The sequence below is a fragment of the Cygnus olor genome, chromosome 2 (genome assembly GCF_009769625.2).
Source record: "Cygnus olor isolate bCygOlo1 chromosome 2, bCygOlo1.pri.v2, whole genome shotgun sequence".
In the NCBI taxonomy this organism is placed as follows: Eukaryota; Metazoa; Chordata; class Aves; order Anseriformes; family Anatidae; genus Cygnus; species Cygnus olor.
This window is the reverse complement of record NC_049170.1, coordinates 20,561,086-20,582,502: the sequence shown is the minus strand read 5'-3', so window position 1 is coordinate 20,582,502 and position 21,417 is coordinate 20,561,086. Positions and strand designations below refer to the sequence as shown.

The 21,417-nt window shown below is 36.5% G+C and overlaps 1 protein-coding gene across 1 annotated transcript in view; it reads left to right on the top strand.

Moving 5' to 3' along the window:
• Positions 1–21,417, top strand: part of PLXDC2 (plexin domain containing 2) — a 266,237-nt gene that overhangs the window by 203,548 nt on the left and 41,272 nt on the right. The window contains exons 7-9 of the mRNA XM_040546250.1: positions 5,493–5,592; positions 15,415–15,510; positions 16,403–16,484. Of these exons, the coding sequence (XP_040402184.1) occupies positions 5,493–5,592; positions 15,415–15,510; positions 16,403–16,484 (278 nt within the window). The remainder of the gene's footprint in view (positions 1–5,492; positions 5,593–15,414; positions 15,511–16,402; positions 16,485–21,417) is intronic.

The window sequence follows — 21,417 nt, the reverse complement described above, 5'->3', positions numbered from 1 at the left end:
AATGTCTTCAAACTGAAACACCAATGTAAGACATGCAACAGACAGGTTTCCAGTAACATTATAAAGCATCCCATAGGGACTCTGCATGAGTGACACCAGAAGTTTATCCTGAAGAATCTATCTTTAAAATGGAACTTTGATTATATATTTAAGGGAACCATAGGTATGAATTTTTATGTCTATAGAACTTTACCTAGATTTTACCTTTTACTTATGATTTATTCAAATTTGAGATGCGCTTCTTCATTTCCTCTCTGCATCCACATCAAGTTTGCTACTTCATAAAGCTGGTGCTGATCACCAAAGCAGAATCTCGGATGGGGTCTGCTGAATATCAGCAGAGCTCTTCTGCCTAATCTTCTGCATTCTGTAGTTTGCATAATAGGAAGCAATCCGAAATGAATGGTTATTGTCTGAAATTCATAATAGATTCTAAAAGAAATAAAAATTTAGAAAGGGAGCTGAGCCACCAGAATAGAGAAACCTGGAAACATCTCAGAAAAGGTAATTTGTAGGAGAAGAAGAAAAGGTGTATCCAAGTTTTATTGTGCATTTTATTTGAAATGTACAATGAGACTTTGGTGTTTTGTCTATTTCTTACATGCTCTAAACAGGTGAATTTAGCCCTAATAAAAATCATAACTCATGTTTTCTAATCTGTTTTTCTGATATTCTTCTTGTATATTAAGATTGGATTCAATTCAGTACTAATATCGGAATGTCATATAATATCAGAGTAAAATCAGAATGAATGTCAGCACTGAATTACAGTGGGAATATCTAAGCACTTTTTATGTACCAAATACTGGTTTTTGTGTGTTCTTTGTCGGAAAGAAGAAATGGCAAGTCAAATACTTATTTCTTTACAAATTTATTAGGGAACCATGTACACATCTTCCATTTTAAATAAAACTAACAGAGTATCATTAGTCAGAGTTCTGTCAAGTGACCAGTATGTCAGGAAACATCAGCTGGCAGAAAAATTTTAGTGGTGCACCTCTGCTACATAAAATACTTAAATTACAGAACAATCTATCCAATAGAAAAAAATATATTTTTTTTCTGCAAATGAATACTTTTATGTGTTTTAGTAGTGAATACTCATTTCTTATGTTCTAGATTTCAAAGAAGTTCAATTCTCATGAGCTTTTTGTCTTTTTGAACTATTCATTATAGTCTTTACCTGTTAGTGCTTAAAGATAATGTTCCTTAGTGTAACATTTGGTTTCTTTTTCTCTCTATTATTAATACAGGACAAATTAGGCAAATTAGGTGAAGGCTTTGGTACTTAGTTAATGGTTTAGGATGTTTTTTTTTCTGAATTTCATTGGCTTGAAAGCTTTCTTTGTTCATTTAAATAGGAATGACTCTCTGTTTTTGTAGTCATCCAGAAACCTTTATAAAAGGTGAAATTTCTATTCAAGTTTCCCAAAACTGTGAAGTAAAAAATAATTGTAAGAGACTTGAAGTAGAGTTTCCTTCTACTGTAAGAGGAGGCAGAAGTGAATGCACCTGATTAACTATAGCACTGATGTTCCTCCTATGTGTGATGGAAAATACTCCATTTTCAGTTTCCAAAAGCTGTTTGTTTCCTGAAAACTAAAATATTTCATAGTCTGCTTGAATATTCTACCTGCATTATATATTCTTGGCATTTCTTTGCTCTGTTATTATTATCAAAAATATTAACATGGAAGTAGGATCTTTATTTTGTGAGGTGATCTGTTTATGCAATTTAAAATCCCAGATTAAGTTTCATGCAGTTTGGTCTTTAATTAATATCTGTTGAGGAAACTGTCAATGAAAATGCCTTATAAGTACTATTGAATTTCTAATTATTACTTTGCAGGATACTCTGGCCCTTATCTTTGACCTGGGTGCAGTAATTGCACCCTGTTTACCATACTCAGAATAAGGTCAGAGGTTGTTTATTTAATCGTTTTTGAAGAGTAAGATTCTGACTAGTCACAGAGGAAGTGGAAAAGAATAAAATTTGAGAGCTTTCTATTGGAAAATACTCTCTAGATTATTGTTCCTAGCAAATAATGCAATTCAGCATGAATTCTAAGTATCTTCCTCCCTAGTGCTGAAGTATATAATCAGAAATATGTATGTCAATGGCCCTGTTGCTAGCATGGATTTGGAAGCTAGTGGCTTGTACAGTACAAGAGTTCATATTGTTCATGGTAGAACTAACACATTTTGGAATGATTCTAGCTAAAATCCATCCTCCAAATGTAATGCCACAAAACTCCTTGTTCAACTATTTAACGTCATCCTGTCATGACATATCCTGTCATTCATATGAGGAATTCAGAACACTAGCTATCTGCTTGCTACCTCTGTATTGCTGTAGTTTTCAATAAATATTTTTGTCAATTACTATAAGCCTTCTGCCAAAAAGGTGTGTTTCCTAATGGTGCTTCATATGGTAAAAGCCTATTTTATCCTGACATCTCGTTCAAAAGATTTCACCTACAAACTACCACTCAGTACACTCATTCCTGATGGACTGGGGTACTTCGTTCTGAACAATAGCTTATTTCCCCACACTATAAAAATAAGCATATGTATTTGCAAATGCAGATTTAATTATGCTGTACTTTTTCAAGGTTTTTTCTTGGGTTATGGATTACCTTCTACTTTGTATTTCTCTTCTGTATGACTACTTGTCTGACACAGGCTGTATCTCAGTTTGAAGAGCTGACTGTATTAACTTATGAGACCTCCTTATCTTGCACAAACACTTTCCTGCATATCCATACATACCCAAATTTTGAACTGCTTTTTAAAGTTGTTGCCATTTTGCCACCACACTTTATTGGTTACACACCTACTTGAACACGAATTCCGACTACATTTTGTGTCTGTAAAACTGATTCCTTTCTTCATCTGCTGGGTTTCCTACTAACTTCAAAGATAAATAGTCATTGCATTCTTCTCATTAGTGTTTTTTCTGACTTGATTTTCAATAGCTTTAATAGGAATATCCTCCTTCTCAAAATCTTTCATGACAGTTTCTCTAATTGTTAATATAAACATTTTTCTACAGTATTCGGAGACTGTGAAAAATTCTCTTATTTTGTTTATACTTTCATGCTGGAGAAAGTTTATAGACTTGTTACAGAATGCAGTCGGTCTTTTCTTTTGAGGACTTTGAAAATATGGCTTTCAAACTTCTTATCTTATATTCCTCAACAACTGCATCAGGGCTGAACTGATACAAGCTTATCTAATAGCTGATACAAGCCAAGTTTAAATTGATGTAAAAATGGTAGTATTACCAAGCTGCTTCAGACCAAGCTTCTTCGGACCATGTATGCAAGAAGCTCCATTTAAATGTAACCAAAGCAGTACAAGTTCACAGACCATGGAGACATTTGAAAATTGTGACAGTTTTAATTCATCAGAACTCACTTTTTCTGTTAATAATATCAAATTTAAGTTTTCTGAGACTGATGTCATTGTAATCAGAGCTAAATGATATTTTGTGCACAAGGAAAAGAAAAACAAGCAAATATTTAACTCAAATACCAGAGATCATACCATTAATTGACAAATAGACAATACTGAATCCTCATTCACTGAATGTTTAAGCAGCTTTTTAGTTTAGAATTTTTCTGCTATGTGAAAAACACTGGCAAACAATATAATTTCGCTAGTTTCATGTAGATAAACCTATAGCATACTATTAGATTAGCTGAGCTAGCACCTTGTATCTCAGTCTCTTACACTTGATCCAGTTTCATCTGTCTTCAGACAAGTAATTTCTGGTTAAGGTTAACTGAAGGCCAGCTTTGAAAAATAATATATCCAGCTGTGACTCGAAAGCAGCAGTGGATAGAGAATCATAATTTCCCTTGGTAGTTTATCCCAGTGGTTAAAAACGTTCAGTCATAGACATACGTAACTTACTCTACTTTGAAGGTATCTGTGTGCATCTTCCAGTTTCTGGTTACATCTTTCTGTGCTAAAAGAAAAATCTCTTTAGTTTTTTCTCCCCATGGCAGTAACTGTTTATGATAATCAAGTAAGCTTTCCATTTTCTTTTTGAGAAGCCAAATCAAGTTCTTTAACTCTGTTAATAGCAATTGAGAACTGCAAAAGATTTCAATTATTTGTTATGACTTTTTCATCTTCCTTCTGTTAAGTTTTCTGAATCTTTTTAAGAAATAGACCCTCCCAAAGTCTGCGTAGCATTTCAGTAATGATCTAATGTACAGATGTAAAATGACAACCCCACTTTTAGGCTATATTTCACTGATTATGTAATCAAATATCACATCAATTAGGTTTCTTGCTGTGATTACTCCTCCAAAAGCTGGAGATGCTTACCCACTACAATCCCAAGAGTCCTTCCGGAATTGTTGCTTTTCAGAAGATGGTCCCCAAACCTCTACCTTGCATTCTGTTCTCCAAGTTATAACTTTACAATTTTTACAAGGTCTAACTTGGCTACTTGATCCAGGCATTTCATTATTTTTACTCTGCCAGTGTCACCTGCAGAACTGCTAAGCAGTAAATGTATGTTTCCTTCTCAATCTTTAATAAAACTCTTGGATACTAAATCTGATGCCAAGAGAAGCATGATATACTGTAAAGACATGCTGTCAATCTGAGCTGATTCTTCAGTGATGGCTGCTGTTTGTGATCAGTCTAGTTAACTATATTAATACTGTATAAATGTTACTTGTCACTATGTAAAACAGCTTACAAAATTATATAGCTATTACAGCTATACACTGATCAGCCAGACCTGCAGTCATCCCCAAAGAATGAAATCAAATTTGGTAACACCTATTTTCATAAAACTAGATTGCCTGGCATCAGTAAAAGTCAGCAAAGCTGGACTGGTCTATAGCTATCTAAGTCCCTTATTTAATTATTTATATATACATGTGTATATATATATTTTATTATTTTTTTTAATTTTATTTCTCCAAACGCTGACAAGTGAGTATCTGGCATTTTCCAAAATTTCCGTGACAAAGAAAATTTCCCAGCTACTCCAAGACACGTTAAATATGATTTTCATCAGGCCAAAAATACCTTCAAATAGGTTGTAAAACAGTTTCAGTGCAAGTTACCTGAGACAAGTTTTTAAGTGCTCATCCCAAGCTGAACTTTCGGTTTGTGTGTTTAATGGTAGACAAGTATTGCCTCCTCCTCCATGTCCTCCACATCTTCAATTGGGAGGAATAAATTACTGAAAATTTCTGCCCTTCTCCGTGTCATTACTATCAGTTGTTTCACCTCTGAGTTTTGATGTAAATGTTGTATAAGATGCAAAGCAGACTGGGATAAAATAAAAATTAAAAACATTAATTTCAATCTTTAATAAGTCCTTACTTATAGTATGGTGTATTGTATTACACACTTATTTAGGACTTTAAAGTTACACTGGCTAAATGTTCATTCTGCCAATGCTGTAATTTGAGTCTGAATTTTTTGAGTTCAGTAGTTCAGGTACACCTTTCTTTTTTGTCTTCCAGATTCCTGTTGCTGTGACACAGATAAGTTCAACCAACCACCCAGTGAAAGTGGGACTCTCAGATGCATTTGTGGTTGTGCACAGGATCCAGCAAATTCCCAGTAAGTAGTGTGTAGTAGTGCTAATGGTTTGGAGGCTGAGAAACAAGTATAAGCTGATTTCATTAAGGATGATTAGCTGCACAACAAATCACTTAGCTAATTTCAGCTTGTTAATTCAAGTGTAATTTTATTTGCTCGATAATTCCCAGTGTGGTTTTCTCCATCATTGTTTCTTTTGAGCTGATGTACTAAGTAAATAAAACTAAATAACCAGCCAAATAAAGTAAAATTTAAGTCTCAACTTTCAGAGTTATTCTATAAGATACTGTATCCAGAATGTCTCTTTATTCATGGTAGGGAAGCAATTTGTTCAGAAAAATTATCTGTATCCAAATGAAAATGAAAAACATATCCAGGCCAGATGTTCTTCATACTTTAAATTCTGAACATCGAATTCATATATACATTTTAGTGAGATGAAAAAAGAGAAAATGTTGTTATTAAATGCCATCTTGGACTCGCATAATTTTGGCAACAGTAATTGAAGGTAACAATTAAGGAAATCAAGTATGATTTCCTTAATGCTTTGTTTTAATGTACTGTGTCCAGAACCATTTGAGATTTTGTAGCCATCAGAGAGTGTTTACTTTCCAGGTGTGCTGTTTTCATTAGCACATTTGGAGGCCTGTAGCTAGCTAGTGCTGTTCCCCAAGAGTCAGTACGGGATTCAGTGTTGTTCAACTTATTCATTAACGACCTGGACAATGGAACCGAGTGTACACTCAGCAAGTTTGTTGATGACACAAAGCTCGGAGGAGTGGTTGATACCCCAGAGGGCTGGAGGGCTGTGCTGCCATTCAGAGGGACCTTGGCAGGCTGGAGAGATGGGCAGTGAGGAACCTCATGAAGTTCAACGAGGGCAAGTGCGGGGTCCTGCACCTAGGGAGGAATAACCCCAAGCACCACTACAGGATGGGGGCTGATCTGCTGGAGAGCAGCTCTGCAGAGAGAGACCTGGGAGTCCTGGTGGACAGCAGGCTGACCATGTGTCTACTGGAGCGAGTTCAGAGAAGGGTCACTAAGATGACAGAGGACTGGAGCACCTGTCATATGAGGACAGGCTGAGAGAACTAGGCCTGTTTAGCCTGGAAAAGAGAAGACTGAGGGGATACCTAATTAACGTATATAAATATCTGAGGGGAGGGTGTCGAGGGAGCCAATCTCTTTTCAGTTGTGCCCAGTGACAGAACAAGAGGCAACGGGCACAAACTGAAGCACAGGAAGCTCTGCCTGAATATGAGAGGGCACTTCTTTACTGTGAGGGTGACAGAGTACTGGAACAGGTTGCCCAGAGAGGCTGTGGAGTCTCCTTCTCTGGAGATACTCAAAACCCGCCTGGATGCCATCCTGCGCAAGGTGCTCTAGGTAATCCTGCTTGGCAGGAGGGGTTGGACTAGATGATCTTCAGAGGTCCCTTCCAACCTTGGCCATTCTGTGATTTGAGCAAATTTGCTAGGTACGATTTTTGATGAATCCCTAACAGCAGGGTGCAAATGGATGGAGCTGAATTTGAACAAGCTTCCAAGGACCAAGTACAGGCATGTTCCCGTAAAGAGAACCTTGATAGAGGTGTAGCATAGATGAGGTTGATGCAGATCATCTTTAAGACAGCCTGCAGATGGGGCTGATACTGAAGTTGCAAGTACCATTGTCTCTCTCAACTCATCCTACCCCCTCTACATCAGATTTAAACTGTCTTTGATATTGGGAGGCATAAATCTCATCACATGAGATTACCCTGCTATGAGGAAAATGGAAAGTTTCAGTACCATCTGTTGCATGTTGTGAACTCAGTGTAGTGTGAAGAAGGTTGGCATGTCCGGACTTCACTGAACAGATCAGATCTTAGAAGAAATTTGGTTCAAAAGTATGGTAGATGTGATCTGCCTAAGGCTGCATGGATTGCTTTTGAGTACTTAGGAACAAATGATACTAGGCAACTGCTTCTATCCATTTGTGTGATGTTCATAAGTGAATGATCTGAATATTTCTGTGAATTTTCAGCTTATAAAAGCTCCTCAGATGAATTCAGGTGAAAATTGGTTTGATTTGTGGAAATGGTTTGTGAGAATAGTCACACAGAAATTCAGTGCAAGGCATGTAAGTAGCAAGCAGACTGTTTGTCATCAGAACTCCATTGTTAAACAACACTAAAAGGACTTTTCTTAGGTTTACATATTTTGTAAAATTTATGATGTACGTAAATCTTTATTCTAGTTTGAATGTTTCTTTCTGTAAAAATATTTCTGACATGCACTTTGCTTTACTACTAGTACATAATGTTGCATTTGATGAATATGTAGTTATTTACCTGTCTTCTGGTTTTAGTATTTCTGTCAACTTTCTTGTCACATGACACTATCTGCTAAGTGAAGTGACTCTAATTACCAGAAAATCTGTGTAGTGTTTCATCTTACGTTTTTGTTTTGTTTTGTTTTGTTTTTATTAAGTTACATTAAGAAGTGCCAGATGAGAAAAACAGAACATGGGTAAAGAGTCTGAAACATGCCTCTACAAGAACTGTTTTAATAGCATTATTCCCACATTACTGTAATGCACTCCGTTGCTCAACAACTGGTTCTGTGAATGGTGGTAATCTGTGATTATTTTGCTAGTTTACAACAAAAATACATTTCATTACAGCAAAAATTCATTACAGCTAGTATTAATCAAGAGAACCATTGGTTTTCGGTAGATTTTCCTGAAGCCAAATTGTGGTTTCAATGAAACAAGTTTATATTAGTAAGTACAGGCAACATAACACCCTGACAGAACACCAAATAATGTTGGCCCATGGACAGCCAGTGTCAGATGCTCTTTAAATATGCATGTTCTTCCATTCCTGTTTTTCAGAGGTGTTGAATCAATGATGGCAGTAATCTGTTACTGAAAAACTGATATGACAGAATTGTTTTACTTTTAGTTAGCTCTTTAAGACAATGGAAGACTATAAACTGCTATTTGTATCTCCCAACGGAAGGAAAAGATAGTATATCTATTAGTTCTTGCTTAACACTTTAACAAAGACTTTTCCCTCAAGTGGAATTCAATTTCCCTTCTATGTTTATTCGTAGTTATAGGGGGGGGGGGGAACAAAAAACTATTTCTACATGTTTGAGTTTTGTGAGCTATTTTTGTATGTGTCTTACATTTGAAAAGGAAAGATTCATCAAATGCAACACAAGCGTATTTGAACAAAAGCATCCTCTCAATTCATTACCTGTATAATATTTTCTTGTTAGAATATATTGCTATTAGAATCCCTACTATTCTAATCCTTACTAATCCTGCTATTAGAATCCCTACTAGACTATTAGAATCCCTACTAGAAAATGAAACCACTACTCTGACTTAGCAGTGTAAGACTAAATCCACTTACTTTTAGACAAGTGAAAACTAATTGCAAGGTAAGTATTCTTCCCGTTCAAGACACTAGGGAGAAATACTCTTGCTTCCTAATGTCAGTGTAGCCTATCCTAAGGCACGTGTCTAAGGTCACTGTGTTCAGTTGACCTTTGGATGTGCTTGTTGCTCACAACTGACAATCAAAGAAAACCTAGACTACCTTAGACTGAGTTATACATCAGAATAGATGTATAATTAGATCAGGTAGAATTGTATAAAATGAATACCATTGGCACTAATATCATGGCTTTGTTTTTGTTGCTTGGAAGACAGAAAGATGAAGGTTACTTGGAGAGTTTCTTTCACTATGTCTTGGATCTGAAGTGATTCAATATTTTTCTTAATAATGGTAACAAGTAGAAGTATGTAATAAGTTTTGCAACAAGCAGTTGTGAGGTATCAGGAATGTGATCATAAATATCAATATTTTGAAAAAAAAAAGCTGATTTTGGAATAGAAACAGAATAAAAGTTGATAGGAAAAATGAGTGAGAGCTTTTTATCACAATTCCTGCTATAGGGGGAAATTACTGTTATATCTGAAATGGCATAAAAGGAAAAAAATCTAGGTGTACAAGTTAATCACATGATGGCAATAAATTACACATCTGATGAGATAAATGTGTGTGATACTAGGAAGTTTCACGAAGACATTTATAATTACAATAGAAATTGAGAGAAAGGGTACAGTGGGACGAGTTTTTCTGAAATACTTACCAATATGATTCAGCTCCATAAACACGTCTAGGTATGAAAGGAGTAAGAATAATTTATACAAAAAGACATTTCTAAAAACTGGGAAAAAAAAAAAACGTCAGGCAAAGGAGCATAATGGTGGTTTGACAATTAAAAGCCATTTCAAAATTTTTCAATCAATAAAGCCCTATTTAAAAAAAAAATCCTAAAAAGAGTAATAAAGACAAGATTCAAACTCATTCTCAGACAGAGCTACATAATTTTATGAAATTATGAGGGTTCATATGATGTGGTCATTGTTGAGAAAAAGGAAAGTGAGAATGTCTCTTGCCTCCTTGATAAATAGAAGCCACAGAAATAGAGATCTGAGAGTGCTGGGAGGATGAGGGGTTGATAATTTTAATAAGGAACTACGGGAAAGAATAACAGTATTTGTTGTGGTGCTTTGAGACTATTGTTGGAATAAAGTGAGATGAAAAGCTCAAATTTGTAAGAAACAAGTTTTGTTTTGGCAGATTGTGGAACAAAGTTTGTGTTTTGTTCCAGAAATGTATCTTGAACTTACTTTAAAACTTCAAAATGCCTTAGAATGGTATGGAGAAAGGATGGAGAACAAAGGATGATAAATCGTCTTGGATAGCCATCAATAAATATGTTTCCAAAGGGTTTGGAATTAATTTGAACCAGTGTAAGTGTCCAGAAGTCTGTCACAGACATAACAGAAAAATCCTTTTTACTTCAAAGGAAATTACATTTGTAGTTTCAGGATAGTGTAAGTCAGAGTTTTTTCTTTGCACGAAAACGAAGAATATCTTTCTAGGTGAACTGAGGTAATAAACATTATCCATGTGTTTTTTCCATTGTTCAGCCAGCTGAAAGTCTCCTACTAGAGTGCTTTCTTTTGAGACACAGTAAGTTGCTCAATGTTAAAGCACTAATCATTACAGACCTTCATCAAAAAAGTCTTCAACTATTATGGAGTTTCTCACATTTCCATTCTTTCCTGTCTACAAAATAAAAAGGAATAGATATTCTGTCATTATCAACATGACTTCATGTTGTGAAAGTAAAAGACTTATGTGCAAAATTCTTTATTTGGCTTAATTCACTTCCTGTCACAAGGGTTATCTTTGGAAATTTAAACAACAGACATTTGCAATTATAATTTTGCAACCTAGGTCACCACTGCTCAGTAGAATGTGTAGTTATGGCATGCTAGATTTTGCTAAGCAAAAAGACACTTTAAGCTTTTCTATTAATGATAAAATTAAACTTAATTGGTAATTCTGTTGTTTAAAGCACAGGGTGGTATAGTGAGCTATGTAGTGATTTCTCTCTGCTGAATTAAATAAATTTCAATTATTTGTTTTCTGTTGGTCCTGTAGTTTCTTCCTGGGCAGGAGGGAAAAAAAATCCAAAAATATTTTTAATTTTTCAATGTGATAATATATATTTTTTTCAATTTTCATAGCCTCATGTTCGCAAATACATGAGCAGTTCTAGGGGGAACTGCTAGTAAAGCACGTCTTGTATTTACCTTTACAGTTGTTGGAGTACCTATAAAGGTCTGCAAAGACTTGCTTTTCAAAAGCTCTTCTGACCATCTTTAGTGCACTTTCTATGCTCAACATTCTAAATTTCAGTATAATAGTCAATATATAGTCTCAGTATAATAGGTCAGCATATAGTTGATTTTTTTTAAGTAAACTTGGAAGATTTAGAATGTTTTATTACATTTTTTTCAGACATGCCACCCAAAACATTAACAACAATTTTAAAAATAATTCTGAAATTAAAATTCTAAAGCCAGACAAACCTAATTCATTCTGAGGAGAAGGGAAAAAATATGTTTTTGATCAGCCATTTCATTTAAAAAATGCTCTTTAATCAGGACTGAAAAGAATCATCTTGAAGAATCAAAAGCAAAATGAAATTTCTGAACTTTCTGAAATTGAGAACATTGAGAATTTCATGCCTGTTTTTATTAATATGCTTCCATATAAAAAGGCTCTACAGTAACACCCCTTTTATCTGGCCCTGAAATAATATAGATACATAAATTTTGTTGCGTTATCTTTTAAGAGTTAGAGTATGAAGCTAGGAGATTTTTGAAAAGTGGCTTTCTGCCTATTTTCTATTTTTGCATTTTTACCTTGATTTGCTGCTGTTGCTTATATATACAAGTTTTCCTTTTCAAGCCAGTATGTGATATAATTTTGTGATAAAATATTGACGCAGTTTTGGCAATGTGCTTTATATATATATATATATATATATATATATATATGTACATACATGTAACTAATATATAGATGCATATGCTTTTGCATAGTCTGGAAGTGCTTTAGAATAAATGGTAATGTGTGAAGGGAAGATGATTTTTGCCTGAAACCAAGGTTAGCAAGAAGAGTCCTAAATTCTGAGCAGCAAAATGGAAAATCAGATCCATCAGTTTCAGAGAAAAGTTTCTGCTTCTTCCAGATAATTCAAGGAAAGTGAGACAGGCTCTGACCTTCTGCTTCTGATTTGTCTGATAAATTATAAGGACCACCCTGATTTCTTTTCCTGAAAACACTTGTACATTAATTATTTTTCCTGTTATAATTATTTTTCCTTTTTATAAGACATTAAGAAGATTTAATGGACATTTTCCAGTTAGACGAGACCATGAATAGTGAAGGGATAGCAGCTTTACTTATTCTGTCAGCAAGCCTTCTCTCCTCCCTTTTCTTCAGCATCTTCCCTGCATCAGGAACCTTAGCCCTGTCCCACTGCCACCACCTTTTCTTCCCTGTTCCTTTTAATTTCTCATCTTTTCTCAGTCATCTATGGAATTTCCTTCCTCGTCCTTCTTTTGGTCACCTATGGTGTCCTTTGCTTTCCTTTTTGTGACTCACAAGATCTCTCTTTAATTTCCTGACCATCTCTCTTCCCCTAGTCCTCCCTTTCCTTAAGGGTCACTACAGTTCTCTCCTTTGTGTTTTTTCCCTCTTGTCTTTCAACTAGCTTTTTATTGTGCATGAAAAAAAAAAAAAAAGAAAAAAAAAAAAGCATTAGTTGCAACCTAACATTTTATTTTAGCAATGAACAAACCCTCCAGTAATCTTACCAAAACTGTGCATTATTTTCCATCAGAGCACAAAATATACTGATAAAATGAAAGGTCCTGAATGCCTTTTTTACCTGTCTTTACCAGCAAGACTGGCTTTCAGGAATCCAATGTCCCAGAAACCAGGACACAAGGCTAAAGCCAGGAATATGTGCCCTTGGTGGAAGAAAATAAAGTTAGAGAATACTTAAGCAAAGTGGACATTCATAATCCATGGGCTAACATACTTCTCTTTATCTTCAGTGTTTTTAGCATTGTCATGCACTGGATGAAAGTGTCTGTGACCTCAGTTTTTTGGGAAGCCAGAAACTCCTTATGTCTTGCAAACCCTGCAGGGAGTCTGCTAGGGAAGATTCAGAGTAAGCAAGGTTATAGCACATCAGTCAGTACCACTACTGATGAACTAGAGTTCGGTTAAAATGCTGGCACCCACAATTTTAATTTATGTATTCGTTTTTTTGTGTGTGTTGTTTGTTGTTTTTTTTTTGGGGGGGGTGGGGAGGATAGGGGAGACAGAATAATACAGATTTCTGTGGAAACAATTTAGAGGCTTCAGCATTGGCAGGAGTTCATTTCAAACACATTTTCTGATCACTGATTTGGCAGGTGCTTTTGAAGGTCTTACCATCCTGGGAGCACAGACCTCTCAGGGCTGGCAAGAGATTTTCTCCACCCCAGCACAAGATTAGCTTTGTCTTGAAAATCCTTTCTCTCCAGTGGGCTTGAAGGACATAGCTAAGTACAAGGCATTTGTTAGGGGAAATGTTTGGCACATCCCAATATCTGTCCTTTATCCAGTCAGAATGACTTTGTAGGTCATTCTAGCTCAATTATAGGTACACTTCAGACCAAGAGAGAAATCCTCTATCAGAAAGGGTTAAGCCTCAAATTTGGGTCAGCCTCAAATAAATGGCAGGAGGAAGTGCTTGACAATAGGCCTGCTTTGGAGCTAAGTAGAAATATGATTGTCAAGCCAGATCCTACCTACCTATGTCTGGGAGCTTATGCAGTGAAGGAGGACAAAGAAGCTGCTTCCCAAGCAGCAACTTTGGCCAACTCAGGAGAGTTATCTCACCCAACCTCAGCACAGCTTCTCCATCCTCTGAGATTCCCCCTGCTTATTCCAGCTGATACCAGTAGTTCGATGTTTCATGGGGTTTTTGTTTGTTTGTTTGTTTGTTGTATGCAGTGAGGGGTATTCTCAAACTTTTACAGGTTGGCCATTTGTCTTTTCCTAGAAAGCCTTGTACCCTTATGACAAGAGGCACCTTAGGCTTGGGACCTTACATCATTTTTTCTCTTCTTTTAAGAATTAATATTTGTTATTTGGCTGATTTTAGTTGAGGTTCCATTTTCCGTCTGAAAAATGCCTGCAACATCCTACCAGGAGACTGTGAAAATACTTATGTTTTGGTGCTATGTAGTTGCATACCAGCTGGGGAATTACTTCAAGCTGCAGAAACACAGCCTTTATACCAAGCAGCAAGGTGTGTCTTATGCATACAAGCCTAGCAGCACAAAAACCCATCAACGATTGAGTTTGTGGCAGTCTTTAATTCCTTTTCTTCTGTTGCATATAGACTCAAACCAGATTGAACACAGTAACCTGTTAATCCTTTGTGCGTAAACTCTTATTCCTCTCTGGCATCATTCCACGGAGGTCACAGATTATATTTAGCATTGATTTCACTTGAAGTTCAGCAGACCTTCAAAAAGAACGTAATTGGCAAATGATTTTGAATCCAAGACATCAGGAAAACATTATTATTTTGTTAGATGGGCAGTAATGGTGTGCAATTTTAATTTACAAATGTGTTAGTTTGCCAGTCTGCATTGCAGCCAGACCCTTAAAATCTGGAATACTGAAAATAAATGATAGGATAGTGATCTGGAAACCAGTGTTTATGTGTTTTTTCACACTTACCCTGTTCTTAGGTCCTACAGTTTTCTATGTATTCAAAGCCCGTAGGAACAGTGCATTGACTGTATTGAATTTCTGCTTTCAGAAACTTAGGTGCAGTTAGCTTGTGTAAAGATTATGCATTACAATGCCTGTTAGGAAGACTTGTCTTGCCGTCTTTACTATAATTTTATAATACGAAAAAAAATGTTTTGGTGCATTTAGATATGAGCTAGCTTGTAGCTAACAAATTTGATTAAGCAATGAATTTCTGTTTGTTTGTACATCTTGACAATAACTGACAAAGTGAGCATATAAAGCATTTCTCTTAAGTATATAAGCTGAAAAATGTCTTAGGAAAGTAAGCATCTGAAATATACCCTAAAATGCCTGACAGTATGCTCAGAATTTCTACCTAAATGAACAAATAAGATGCTTGAGAGCTCACTCAGCAATTTTGTAATCCTTTACCAGGAATAGGTACCTATTTAGTCAGCACTGATGATTTCTCAAGTGGGAAGGAAAAAAAAAAAAAAAAACACCCTATTTATAGCTTTAACATGTTTCTCCAAAATGTGTAAAGTTAAAAATTTATCCTTGAGGAAGATTGGTGCCATGTACACCTAAGGCACAGTGAGCAATCATTACATCCGCTATTTTTCACAATCTGCAGACTGCAAAATAATAAAATATGTTGTTTTTTTTCCTGGTAGATGTCCGTAGAAGAACAATTTATGAATACCACAGGGTGGAACTGCAGATGTCAAAGATCACCAACCTGTCAGCTGTTGAAATGATACCTCTTCCAAGTAAGCAAAACAAAACACGGGCAGAAGCCAGATCTGGGGCAACCTCATTTATAACACACACACAATTTAAAGTATTTTGTTTTATCTGTGAACTTGGAGTTATGGACAGATTCATTTGTCCTCTCTCAAATTTATTCCTATCTGGATGATGCATTATCTAATGCATCCTCATGTATCACAAGTTAGTTTATAGGCATATAGCTCCCAGTAGGTTATGAATGAAATCTATGTCAAATCATTTTTTTCAGAAGAATGCTTATATTTGTTTCTTCAAGAAAAAATAACATTTTTTCATGCTTGCAAGGCAAACACAAATACTGCTGTGTACTGTGCATCCCATCTCAAAGGAACATCCCCAAATGCATTTTGCAATTCATCTATTTTTTTAGTCCAAGGTAAAACTACATTGTTTAGAAATATCTGGGTTTAAACCACCAGTTATAGTATTGTGAAAAAAAAAAATGGAAACAGCCTTTTTCCTTTTTTCTAATCCAATTATAGTCCTTGCACGCTTTCCTGATAGTCTTACTATCTGTGTAGGTCTGAACGTTAACAACACCCAGGAACTCTGGAGCCAGAGAACAAAAATTTAAGGAAATACTTAATACTATTCAGAAAGATATATTAAAAAAAAAAAAGCAATGAAGCTGAAAGAGCTGTTGTGGAAATGAGATTACATTTACAAATGGAATACAAATGAAATCCTACAAATAGAATGTACCTCTGTGCATATGGTTGTGCACTGCATTGTAATAGGTTGGGTTTAGTGTGTTATTTTGATCATCTTAGAACCTACTCATTCCCTACATATATACTATCTGAAGATGTATCCTTTTCTTATACCTTTTGTGAGATTAATGTAGTAATTTTTGTTTGTTTATCTGCTTCCTAGCTTGTCTCCAGTTTAACAGCTGTGGTCCTTGTGTCACTGCCCAGATTGGCTTCAACTGCAGCTGGTGCAGTAAACTCCAAAGGTAAAGAAAAATATTTTTATTTTTTTTTATATGGGTATGCAGATGTGATCAATGGATATCCAAAAATAATCCCAATAGGTTACTCAGTACAGGGGGATGTTATGTTTTATATACACGCATTCACGTGGATGTACACCTCAGTTGTGATCACTAGCCGCACATCATTGTCCTGTTTCATCTCAGCAAAGAAATTAAGCAACAAAGGTCAAAGCAGTTGTCTTAGAAGTTAAGCCCTTGTTCCTACTTCCTTAACCCCACTTTAAAATTCTTTTGAAGGACTCCACAAGAAGTAGAAATCACAATAAAATTCATTTTTTCTACCTGTATCCATTGCTTCATCAAAAATAATTTAACCACAAAGAGGTATGGGGTGGCAATGTAACTATAAAAACATGCTTGTTCTCTTCACAGTAGGGAGACTGACACATTCAGAGACTCAGATCCTTTTCTCTTTTAACTTCTTATCATACTTAGTGGTCACATTGGGTCTCTTCAGCCTCTCACTGCCACATTTTATGACACGGTGACCCACTTGATGAGGGAAAGGCTGTGGATTTGGTCTACGTAGACTTTAGTAAAACTTTTGGCACTGTTTCCCACAGCATTCTCCTGGAGAAACTGTCTGCTCATGGCTTGGTCAGGTGTATGCTTCACTGGGTAAAAAGGCACAAATTGTGGTGAATGGAGTTAAATCCAGTTGGAAGCTGGTCACTAGAGGTGTCCCACAGGGCTCAGTACTGGAGACAGTTCTCTTCAACATCTATATCAATGATCTGGATGAGGGGATCAAGTGAACCCTCAGTTTGTAAATGACACCAAGTTAGGTGCAAGTGTCGATCTGCCCAAGGGTAGGAGGGTTCTGCAGAAGGATCTGGGTAGGCGGAACAATGGGCTGAGGCCAACTGTATGAGAGTCAACAAGGCTAAGTGCCGGGTCCTTCACTTGAGGCACAATAACCTTATGCAGTGCTAGAGGCTGGGGAAAGAGTGGCTGGAAAGTTGCACAGCAGAAAAGGACCTGGAAGTATTGGTCAATAACTGGCTGAATATGAGTCAGCAGAGTGCTCAGGTCAGCATCCTGGCAAACAGCATCCTGGCTAGTATCAGTAGTAATGTGGCCAGCAGGACTAGGAAAGTTATTGTTCCTCCGTACTCAGCTCTGGTGAGGCCACACCTCGACTACACCTGTGTTCAGCTTTGGGCCCCACACTACAAGGACATCGAGGTACTTGAGCATGCCAAGAGAAGGGCAATGAAGCTGGTGAAGGGTCTAGAGGACAAGTCTTAAGAGGAGCAGATGAGGCAGATGGGGTTATTTGACCTAGAGAAAAGGAGGCTCAGGGAAGACCATATCATTCTCTGCGATTACCTTAAAGGAGGTTGTAGTGAGGTGGGGTTTGATCTCTTCTCCCAAGCAACAAACAATGGGACAAGAGGAAATGGCCTCAAGTTGCACCAGGAGAGATTTAGGTTGGGTATTAGGAGAAATTTCTTTACTGAAAGGGTTGTGCTGCATTGGAACAGGCTTCCCGGGGATATAGTCGAATCACCATCCCTTGAGGTATTTAAAAGATCTGTAATGTGGTGTTTAGTGATATAGGTTAGTGGTAGACTTGGTAGTCCTAGGTTAATAGTTAGACATGATGATCTTAGAGCTCTTTTCCAACCTAAATGACTCTATGATTCACGAGGACAGTCAAGTCAGTAGTACAAATGATTTAGACTGTGGAGAAGCTGGAGCACAGATGGTAAAATGGAAATTCTTTAGCTGTAACCTTTACAAAAAGTTCTTCTGTTACTGACTTTCATTGATCTTCATGAAATGAATCTTCATAGCATGAATTTATTTAACACTGGTCCTCTGACACAAAATGCAGTATCATAATGGCTATGTATCATTGTGTTTTTCAACCTCAGTGACTAGGTTCAGAAATCTTCTGTATAAAGTGGATGCATAATGAAAGGAGAAAAAGGGTATTAGCATTCTAAAATAGTGTAATGATTTGATACCATGTTGAAGAACTGAAAAATAGATGATGAACAAGATATGATATTAAGAACTTGGGGTCACTTTTATTATGTTTTCTTAAGCTTCAGCTCTCATAATAAGTAATGTGATAAGTCACTCTTGTTCTCAGTGTTTTGCAAAAAGCTCTTTTGTGTGGAATTGAAGCTTAAGTTGCAAAACATATCAAACATCTTCAAGGGTAAGTATAGTTGTAGAGAACCTTTCCAAGCAAGCATGAACAGATCTTGTTTACTATAGCCAATTTCTTGCTTTCATGCGTTGCTTGGTTCTCCTATTAATAAATGTTGTAGCACTATCTGTTAGAAGAGTCTGTTACTTTGTAGCCAGTGTTCTCATTTCTGTTTAGATAAATTTATTTATAGCAAGTAAAATTTGAAGAGATTATAAGGTTCAGACCTCTTATGGAGATCTGGCAAACCCCAAGATCCTTTGTTTTCTTCTGTAGTTTCTGAAGAACTGATTTTCCCAAGTTCTGGAATTACAGTTTTGTTCACTGAGGCACAAATTCACTGTGGAGAACAGAAAGGGTTTTATACTTCACCATTAGCAGGACGCAACATCAAGCATGTAGTTGCACTGTTTCTCTCCATGTATTCAGATGAATTCGTGGCTACCCATTCGTAATTGGCAAGATGCAATTTCCTCCTGAAAACCATACAGTCTCAACACACCTATTTCTATTCAATTAAAGTCCACATGAAAAAAGTCTTGCTCTTTTTTCCCTGTGAAGATCACACAGCAATCAAAGATGAACCTACTGTGAAGCAGTCTTGCTCTGTTTCCCAGAAACAGTCAACTCCACACTGTAGCACTGTTGTACCTTTGATGATATGCAGCAGATAGACTGAACAGCTTTATTGCTGTTAATTATACCATTACTAACTGTATTGAGACTGTAATTTCATGCAGGCTGTATTCAGACATCATTTGACCAGCAGCAAAACAGGAACTGGAATTAATTCCTTTTTTTTTAAAAAAAAAAAAAAAAAAGTATAGATCCAGAAAAGCAAACTAAGATCATGCATCTGCACAGAAGTTGTAGTAGTTTAAAAACAGTCATACTGTCCAACTTGTTTCTATAAGGTTGAGTGATAGTAAGCTGGGCTTAAGCAAATACAGGAATGCGTATAGAATCATAAAATAATTCATATTGGAAGAACCTGCTAGAGGTCATCCAGTCCAACCACCTGCTCAAATCGGGGTCAGCTGTGAGCTCAGACCAGTTTGCTCAATACTTGAATTGGCTGGGTCTTGAAAACCTTTAAGGATGATCCCCTGAACACCTTATTTTTATACTAGATTTACACCTTATTTTTAAAACTCTTATTTTCTACACTACTATGGCTGTGGTAACAATGCCTGTCTCAGGCCCTGTTGCCTTTCTTGTCCCTCTTCAGCTTCTGAAAAAAAGAGCAACTTATTTCAACTAATTCAGTTCTACGGAAAAACAGATCTGAAATAATAAGTGGAAGCAAAGTTTGTGAAAAGGGGCAACTTGCTTCCCAAAATGTGAAAATTGAGCACCATTTTAGTTAGGGTATATTACGGTCTAGGTTTGTTGTGATGAAAATTCATTCCTGTCAGCTTTGATAATTTTGTGTTTCCTACAATACTCTCACCTGCATTCTTGTCCAGTGCCTCTCTTCTTTTATCTTGCTGTTCCTCCACGTGTTCTTTCACCTTAGGTACATATAGAAAAATCTTTATTTCATTGCTCAGTTTAGATATCTGGATCACTACAAAGTGCTCACTCATTTATTTCAGTAACACGTTGTTTTTACTCCCCTCACAAATAAATTCACTATGTTAAAGTATTCTTTTTGCATGTGATAAAGAAACTGTGTCAAAATAATACCTAACTATTCTAGTTAAAAATCATAATGAATGGAAATCTGTGAGCTCCTTCATCATAGTGGTTCTGCTTTTTCTGTATCACTGCTCCTCAGTTACCAGCCTAGACTAAATCACCCTAGACTTTTATTTTCTGTTGTGATAAACATTGTTCTTCTGCAGCTGAATAAAATCTGCTTGGAAAAACAAGGGCAAAGCACTACATGAAGTATCAACTTAGACATTTCAGAAGTGCCTAGTGAAGAAAGAATATTAATATTTACACTTTACAGTGAGTACTCAGAGGGGTTTTTGAATAAGCGGAAGTGGATGTTTAGGAGTAATGCCCAAGTAGTTCTTCTGGGCTGCAGAGTAGGGAATGATGTAGCTGGCTGGACACATTGGTCTGGGAAGTGAGAAACCAAAGGCTGTCTCTCTTGGCTTATGGGCAAAGCCCAGATGGAAAGGCAACTAGCCTTTGGTGCGAAAGCCTGAAGAAGGTGTTGAACATGGTACTGGCAGGTTCCAGTGTGGCAATATTCTACTAATTGATCCAGTGGTCCACTTTCTGCAGCAGAAGAGGGCCGGCTTGCCAATGAGGAGACTGACAGAGTTATGATGCTCACATATTTGACTGTAACAGACAGTGATGCTCCTCCTGTGGAGCTGCAGGAGCGCTTTGGTACTCTAAAAAGAGAACTCCCAGAGAAGATAGGCTTCCATGTGGATAACAAGCAAGCATGTATCCAATGGGAAACAACTCCTTACTGATTCTACAGCCTTTTTTTCTCAACAAGTTATGATCCCATTTATCCAGAGCAACTGTACTACTGAGAACAGCATCTTGTATTTTTTTTTTCTTTGCATAAAATTTAAACCACATATTGAATAATTCACACAATAAAGTACAGTTGTTGGAAAAATAGAAAGTGTTCATAAAACCAATATCTGAACAAGGAAAATTGACCAGCAGAGTCATTGCAGAATAACTGCACTCCCCCATGTGGGCAATCTGTATTGGAATGAAAATAACTTTATTCTGCAACACAGTGGATTGTTTCCTACCTGTAACTTC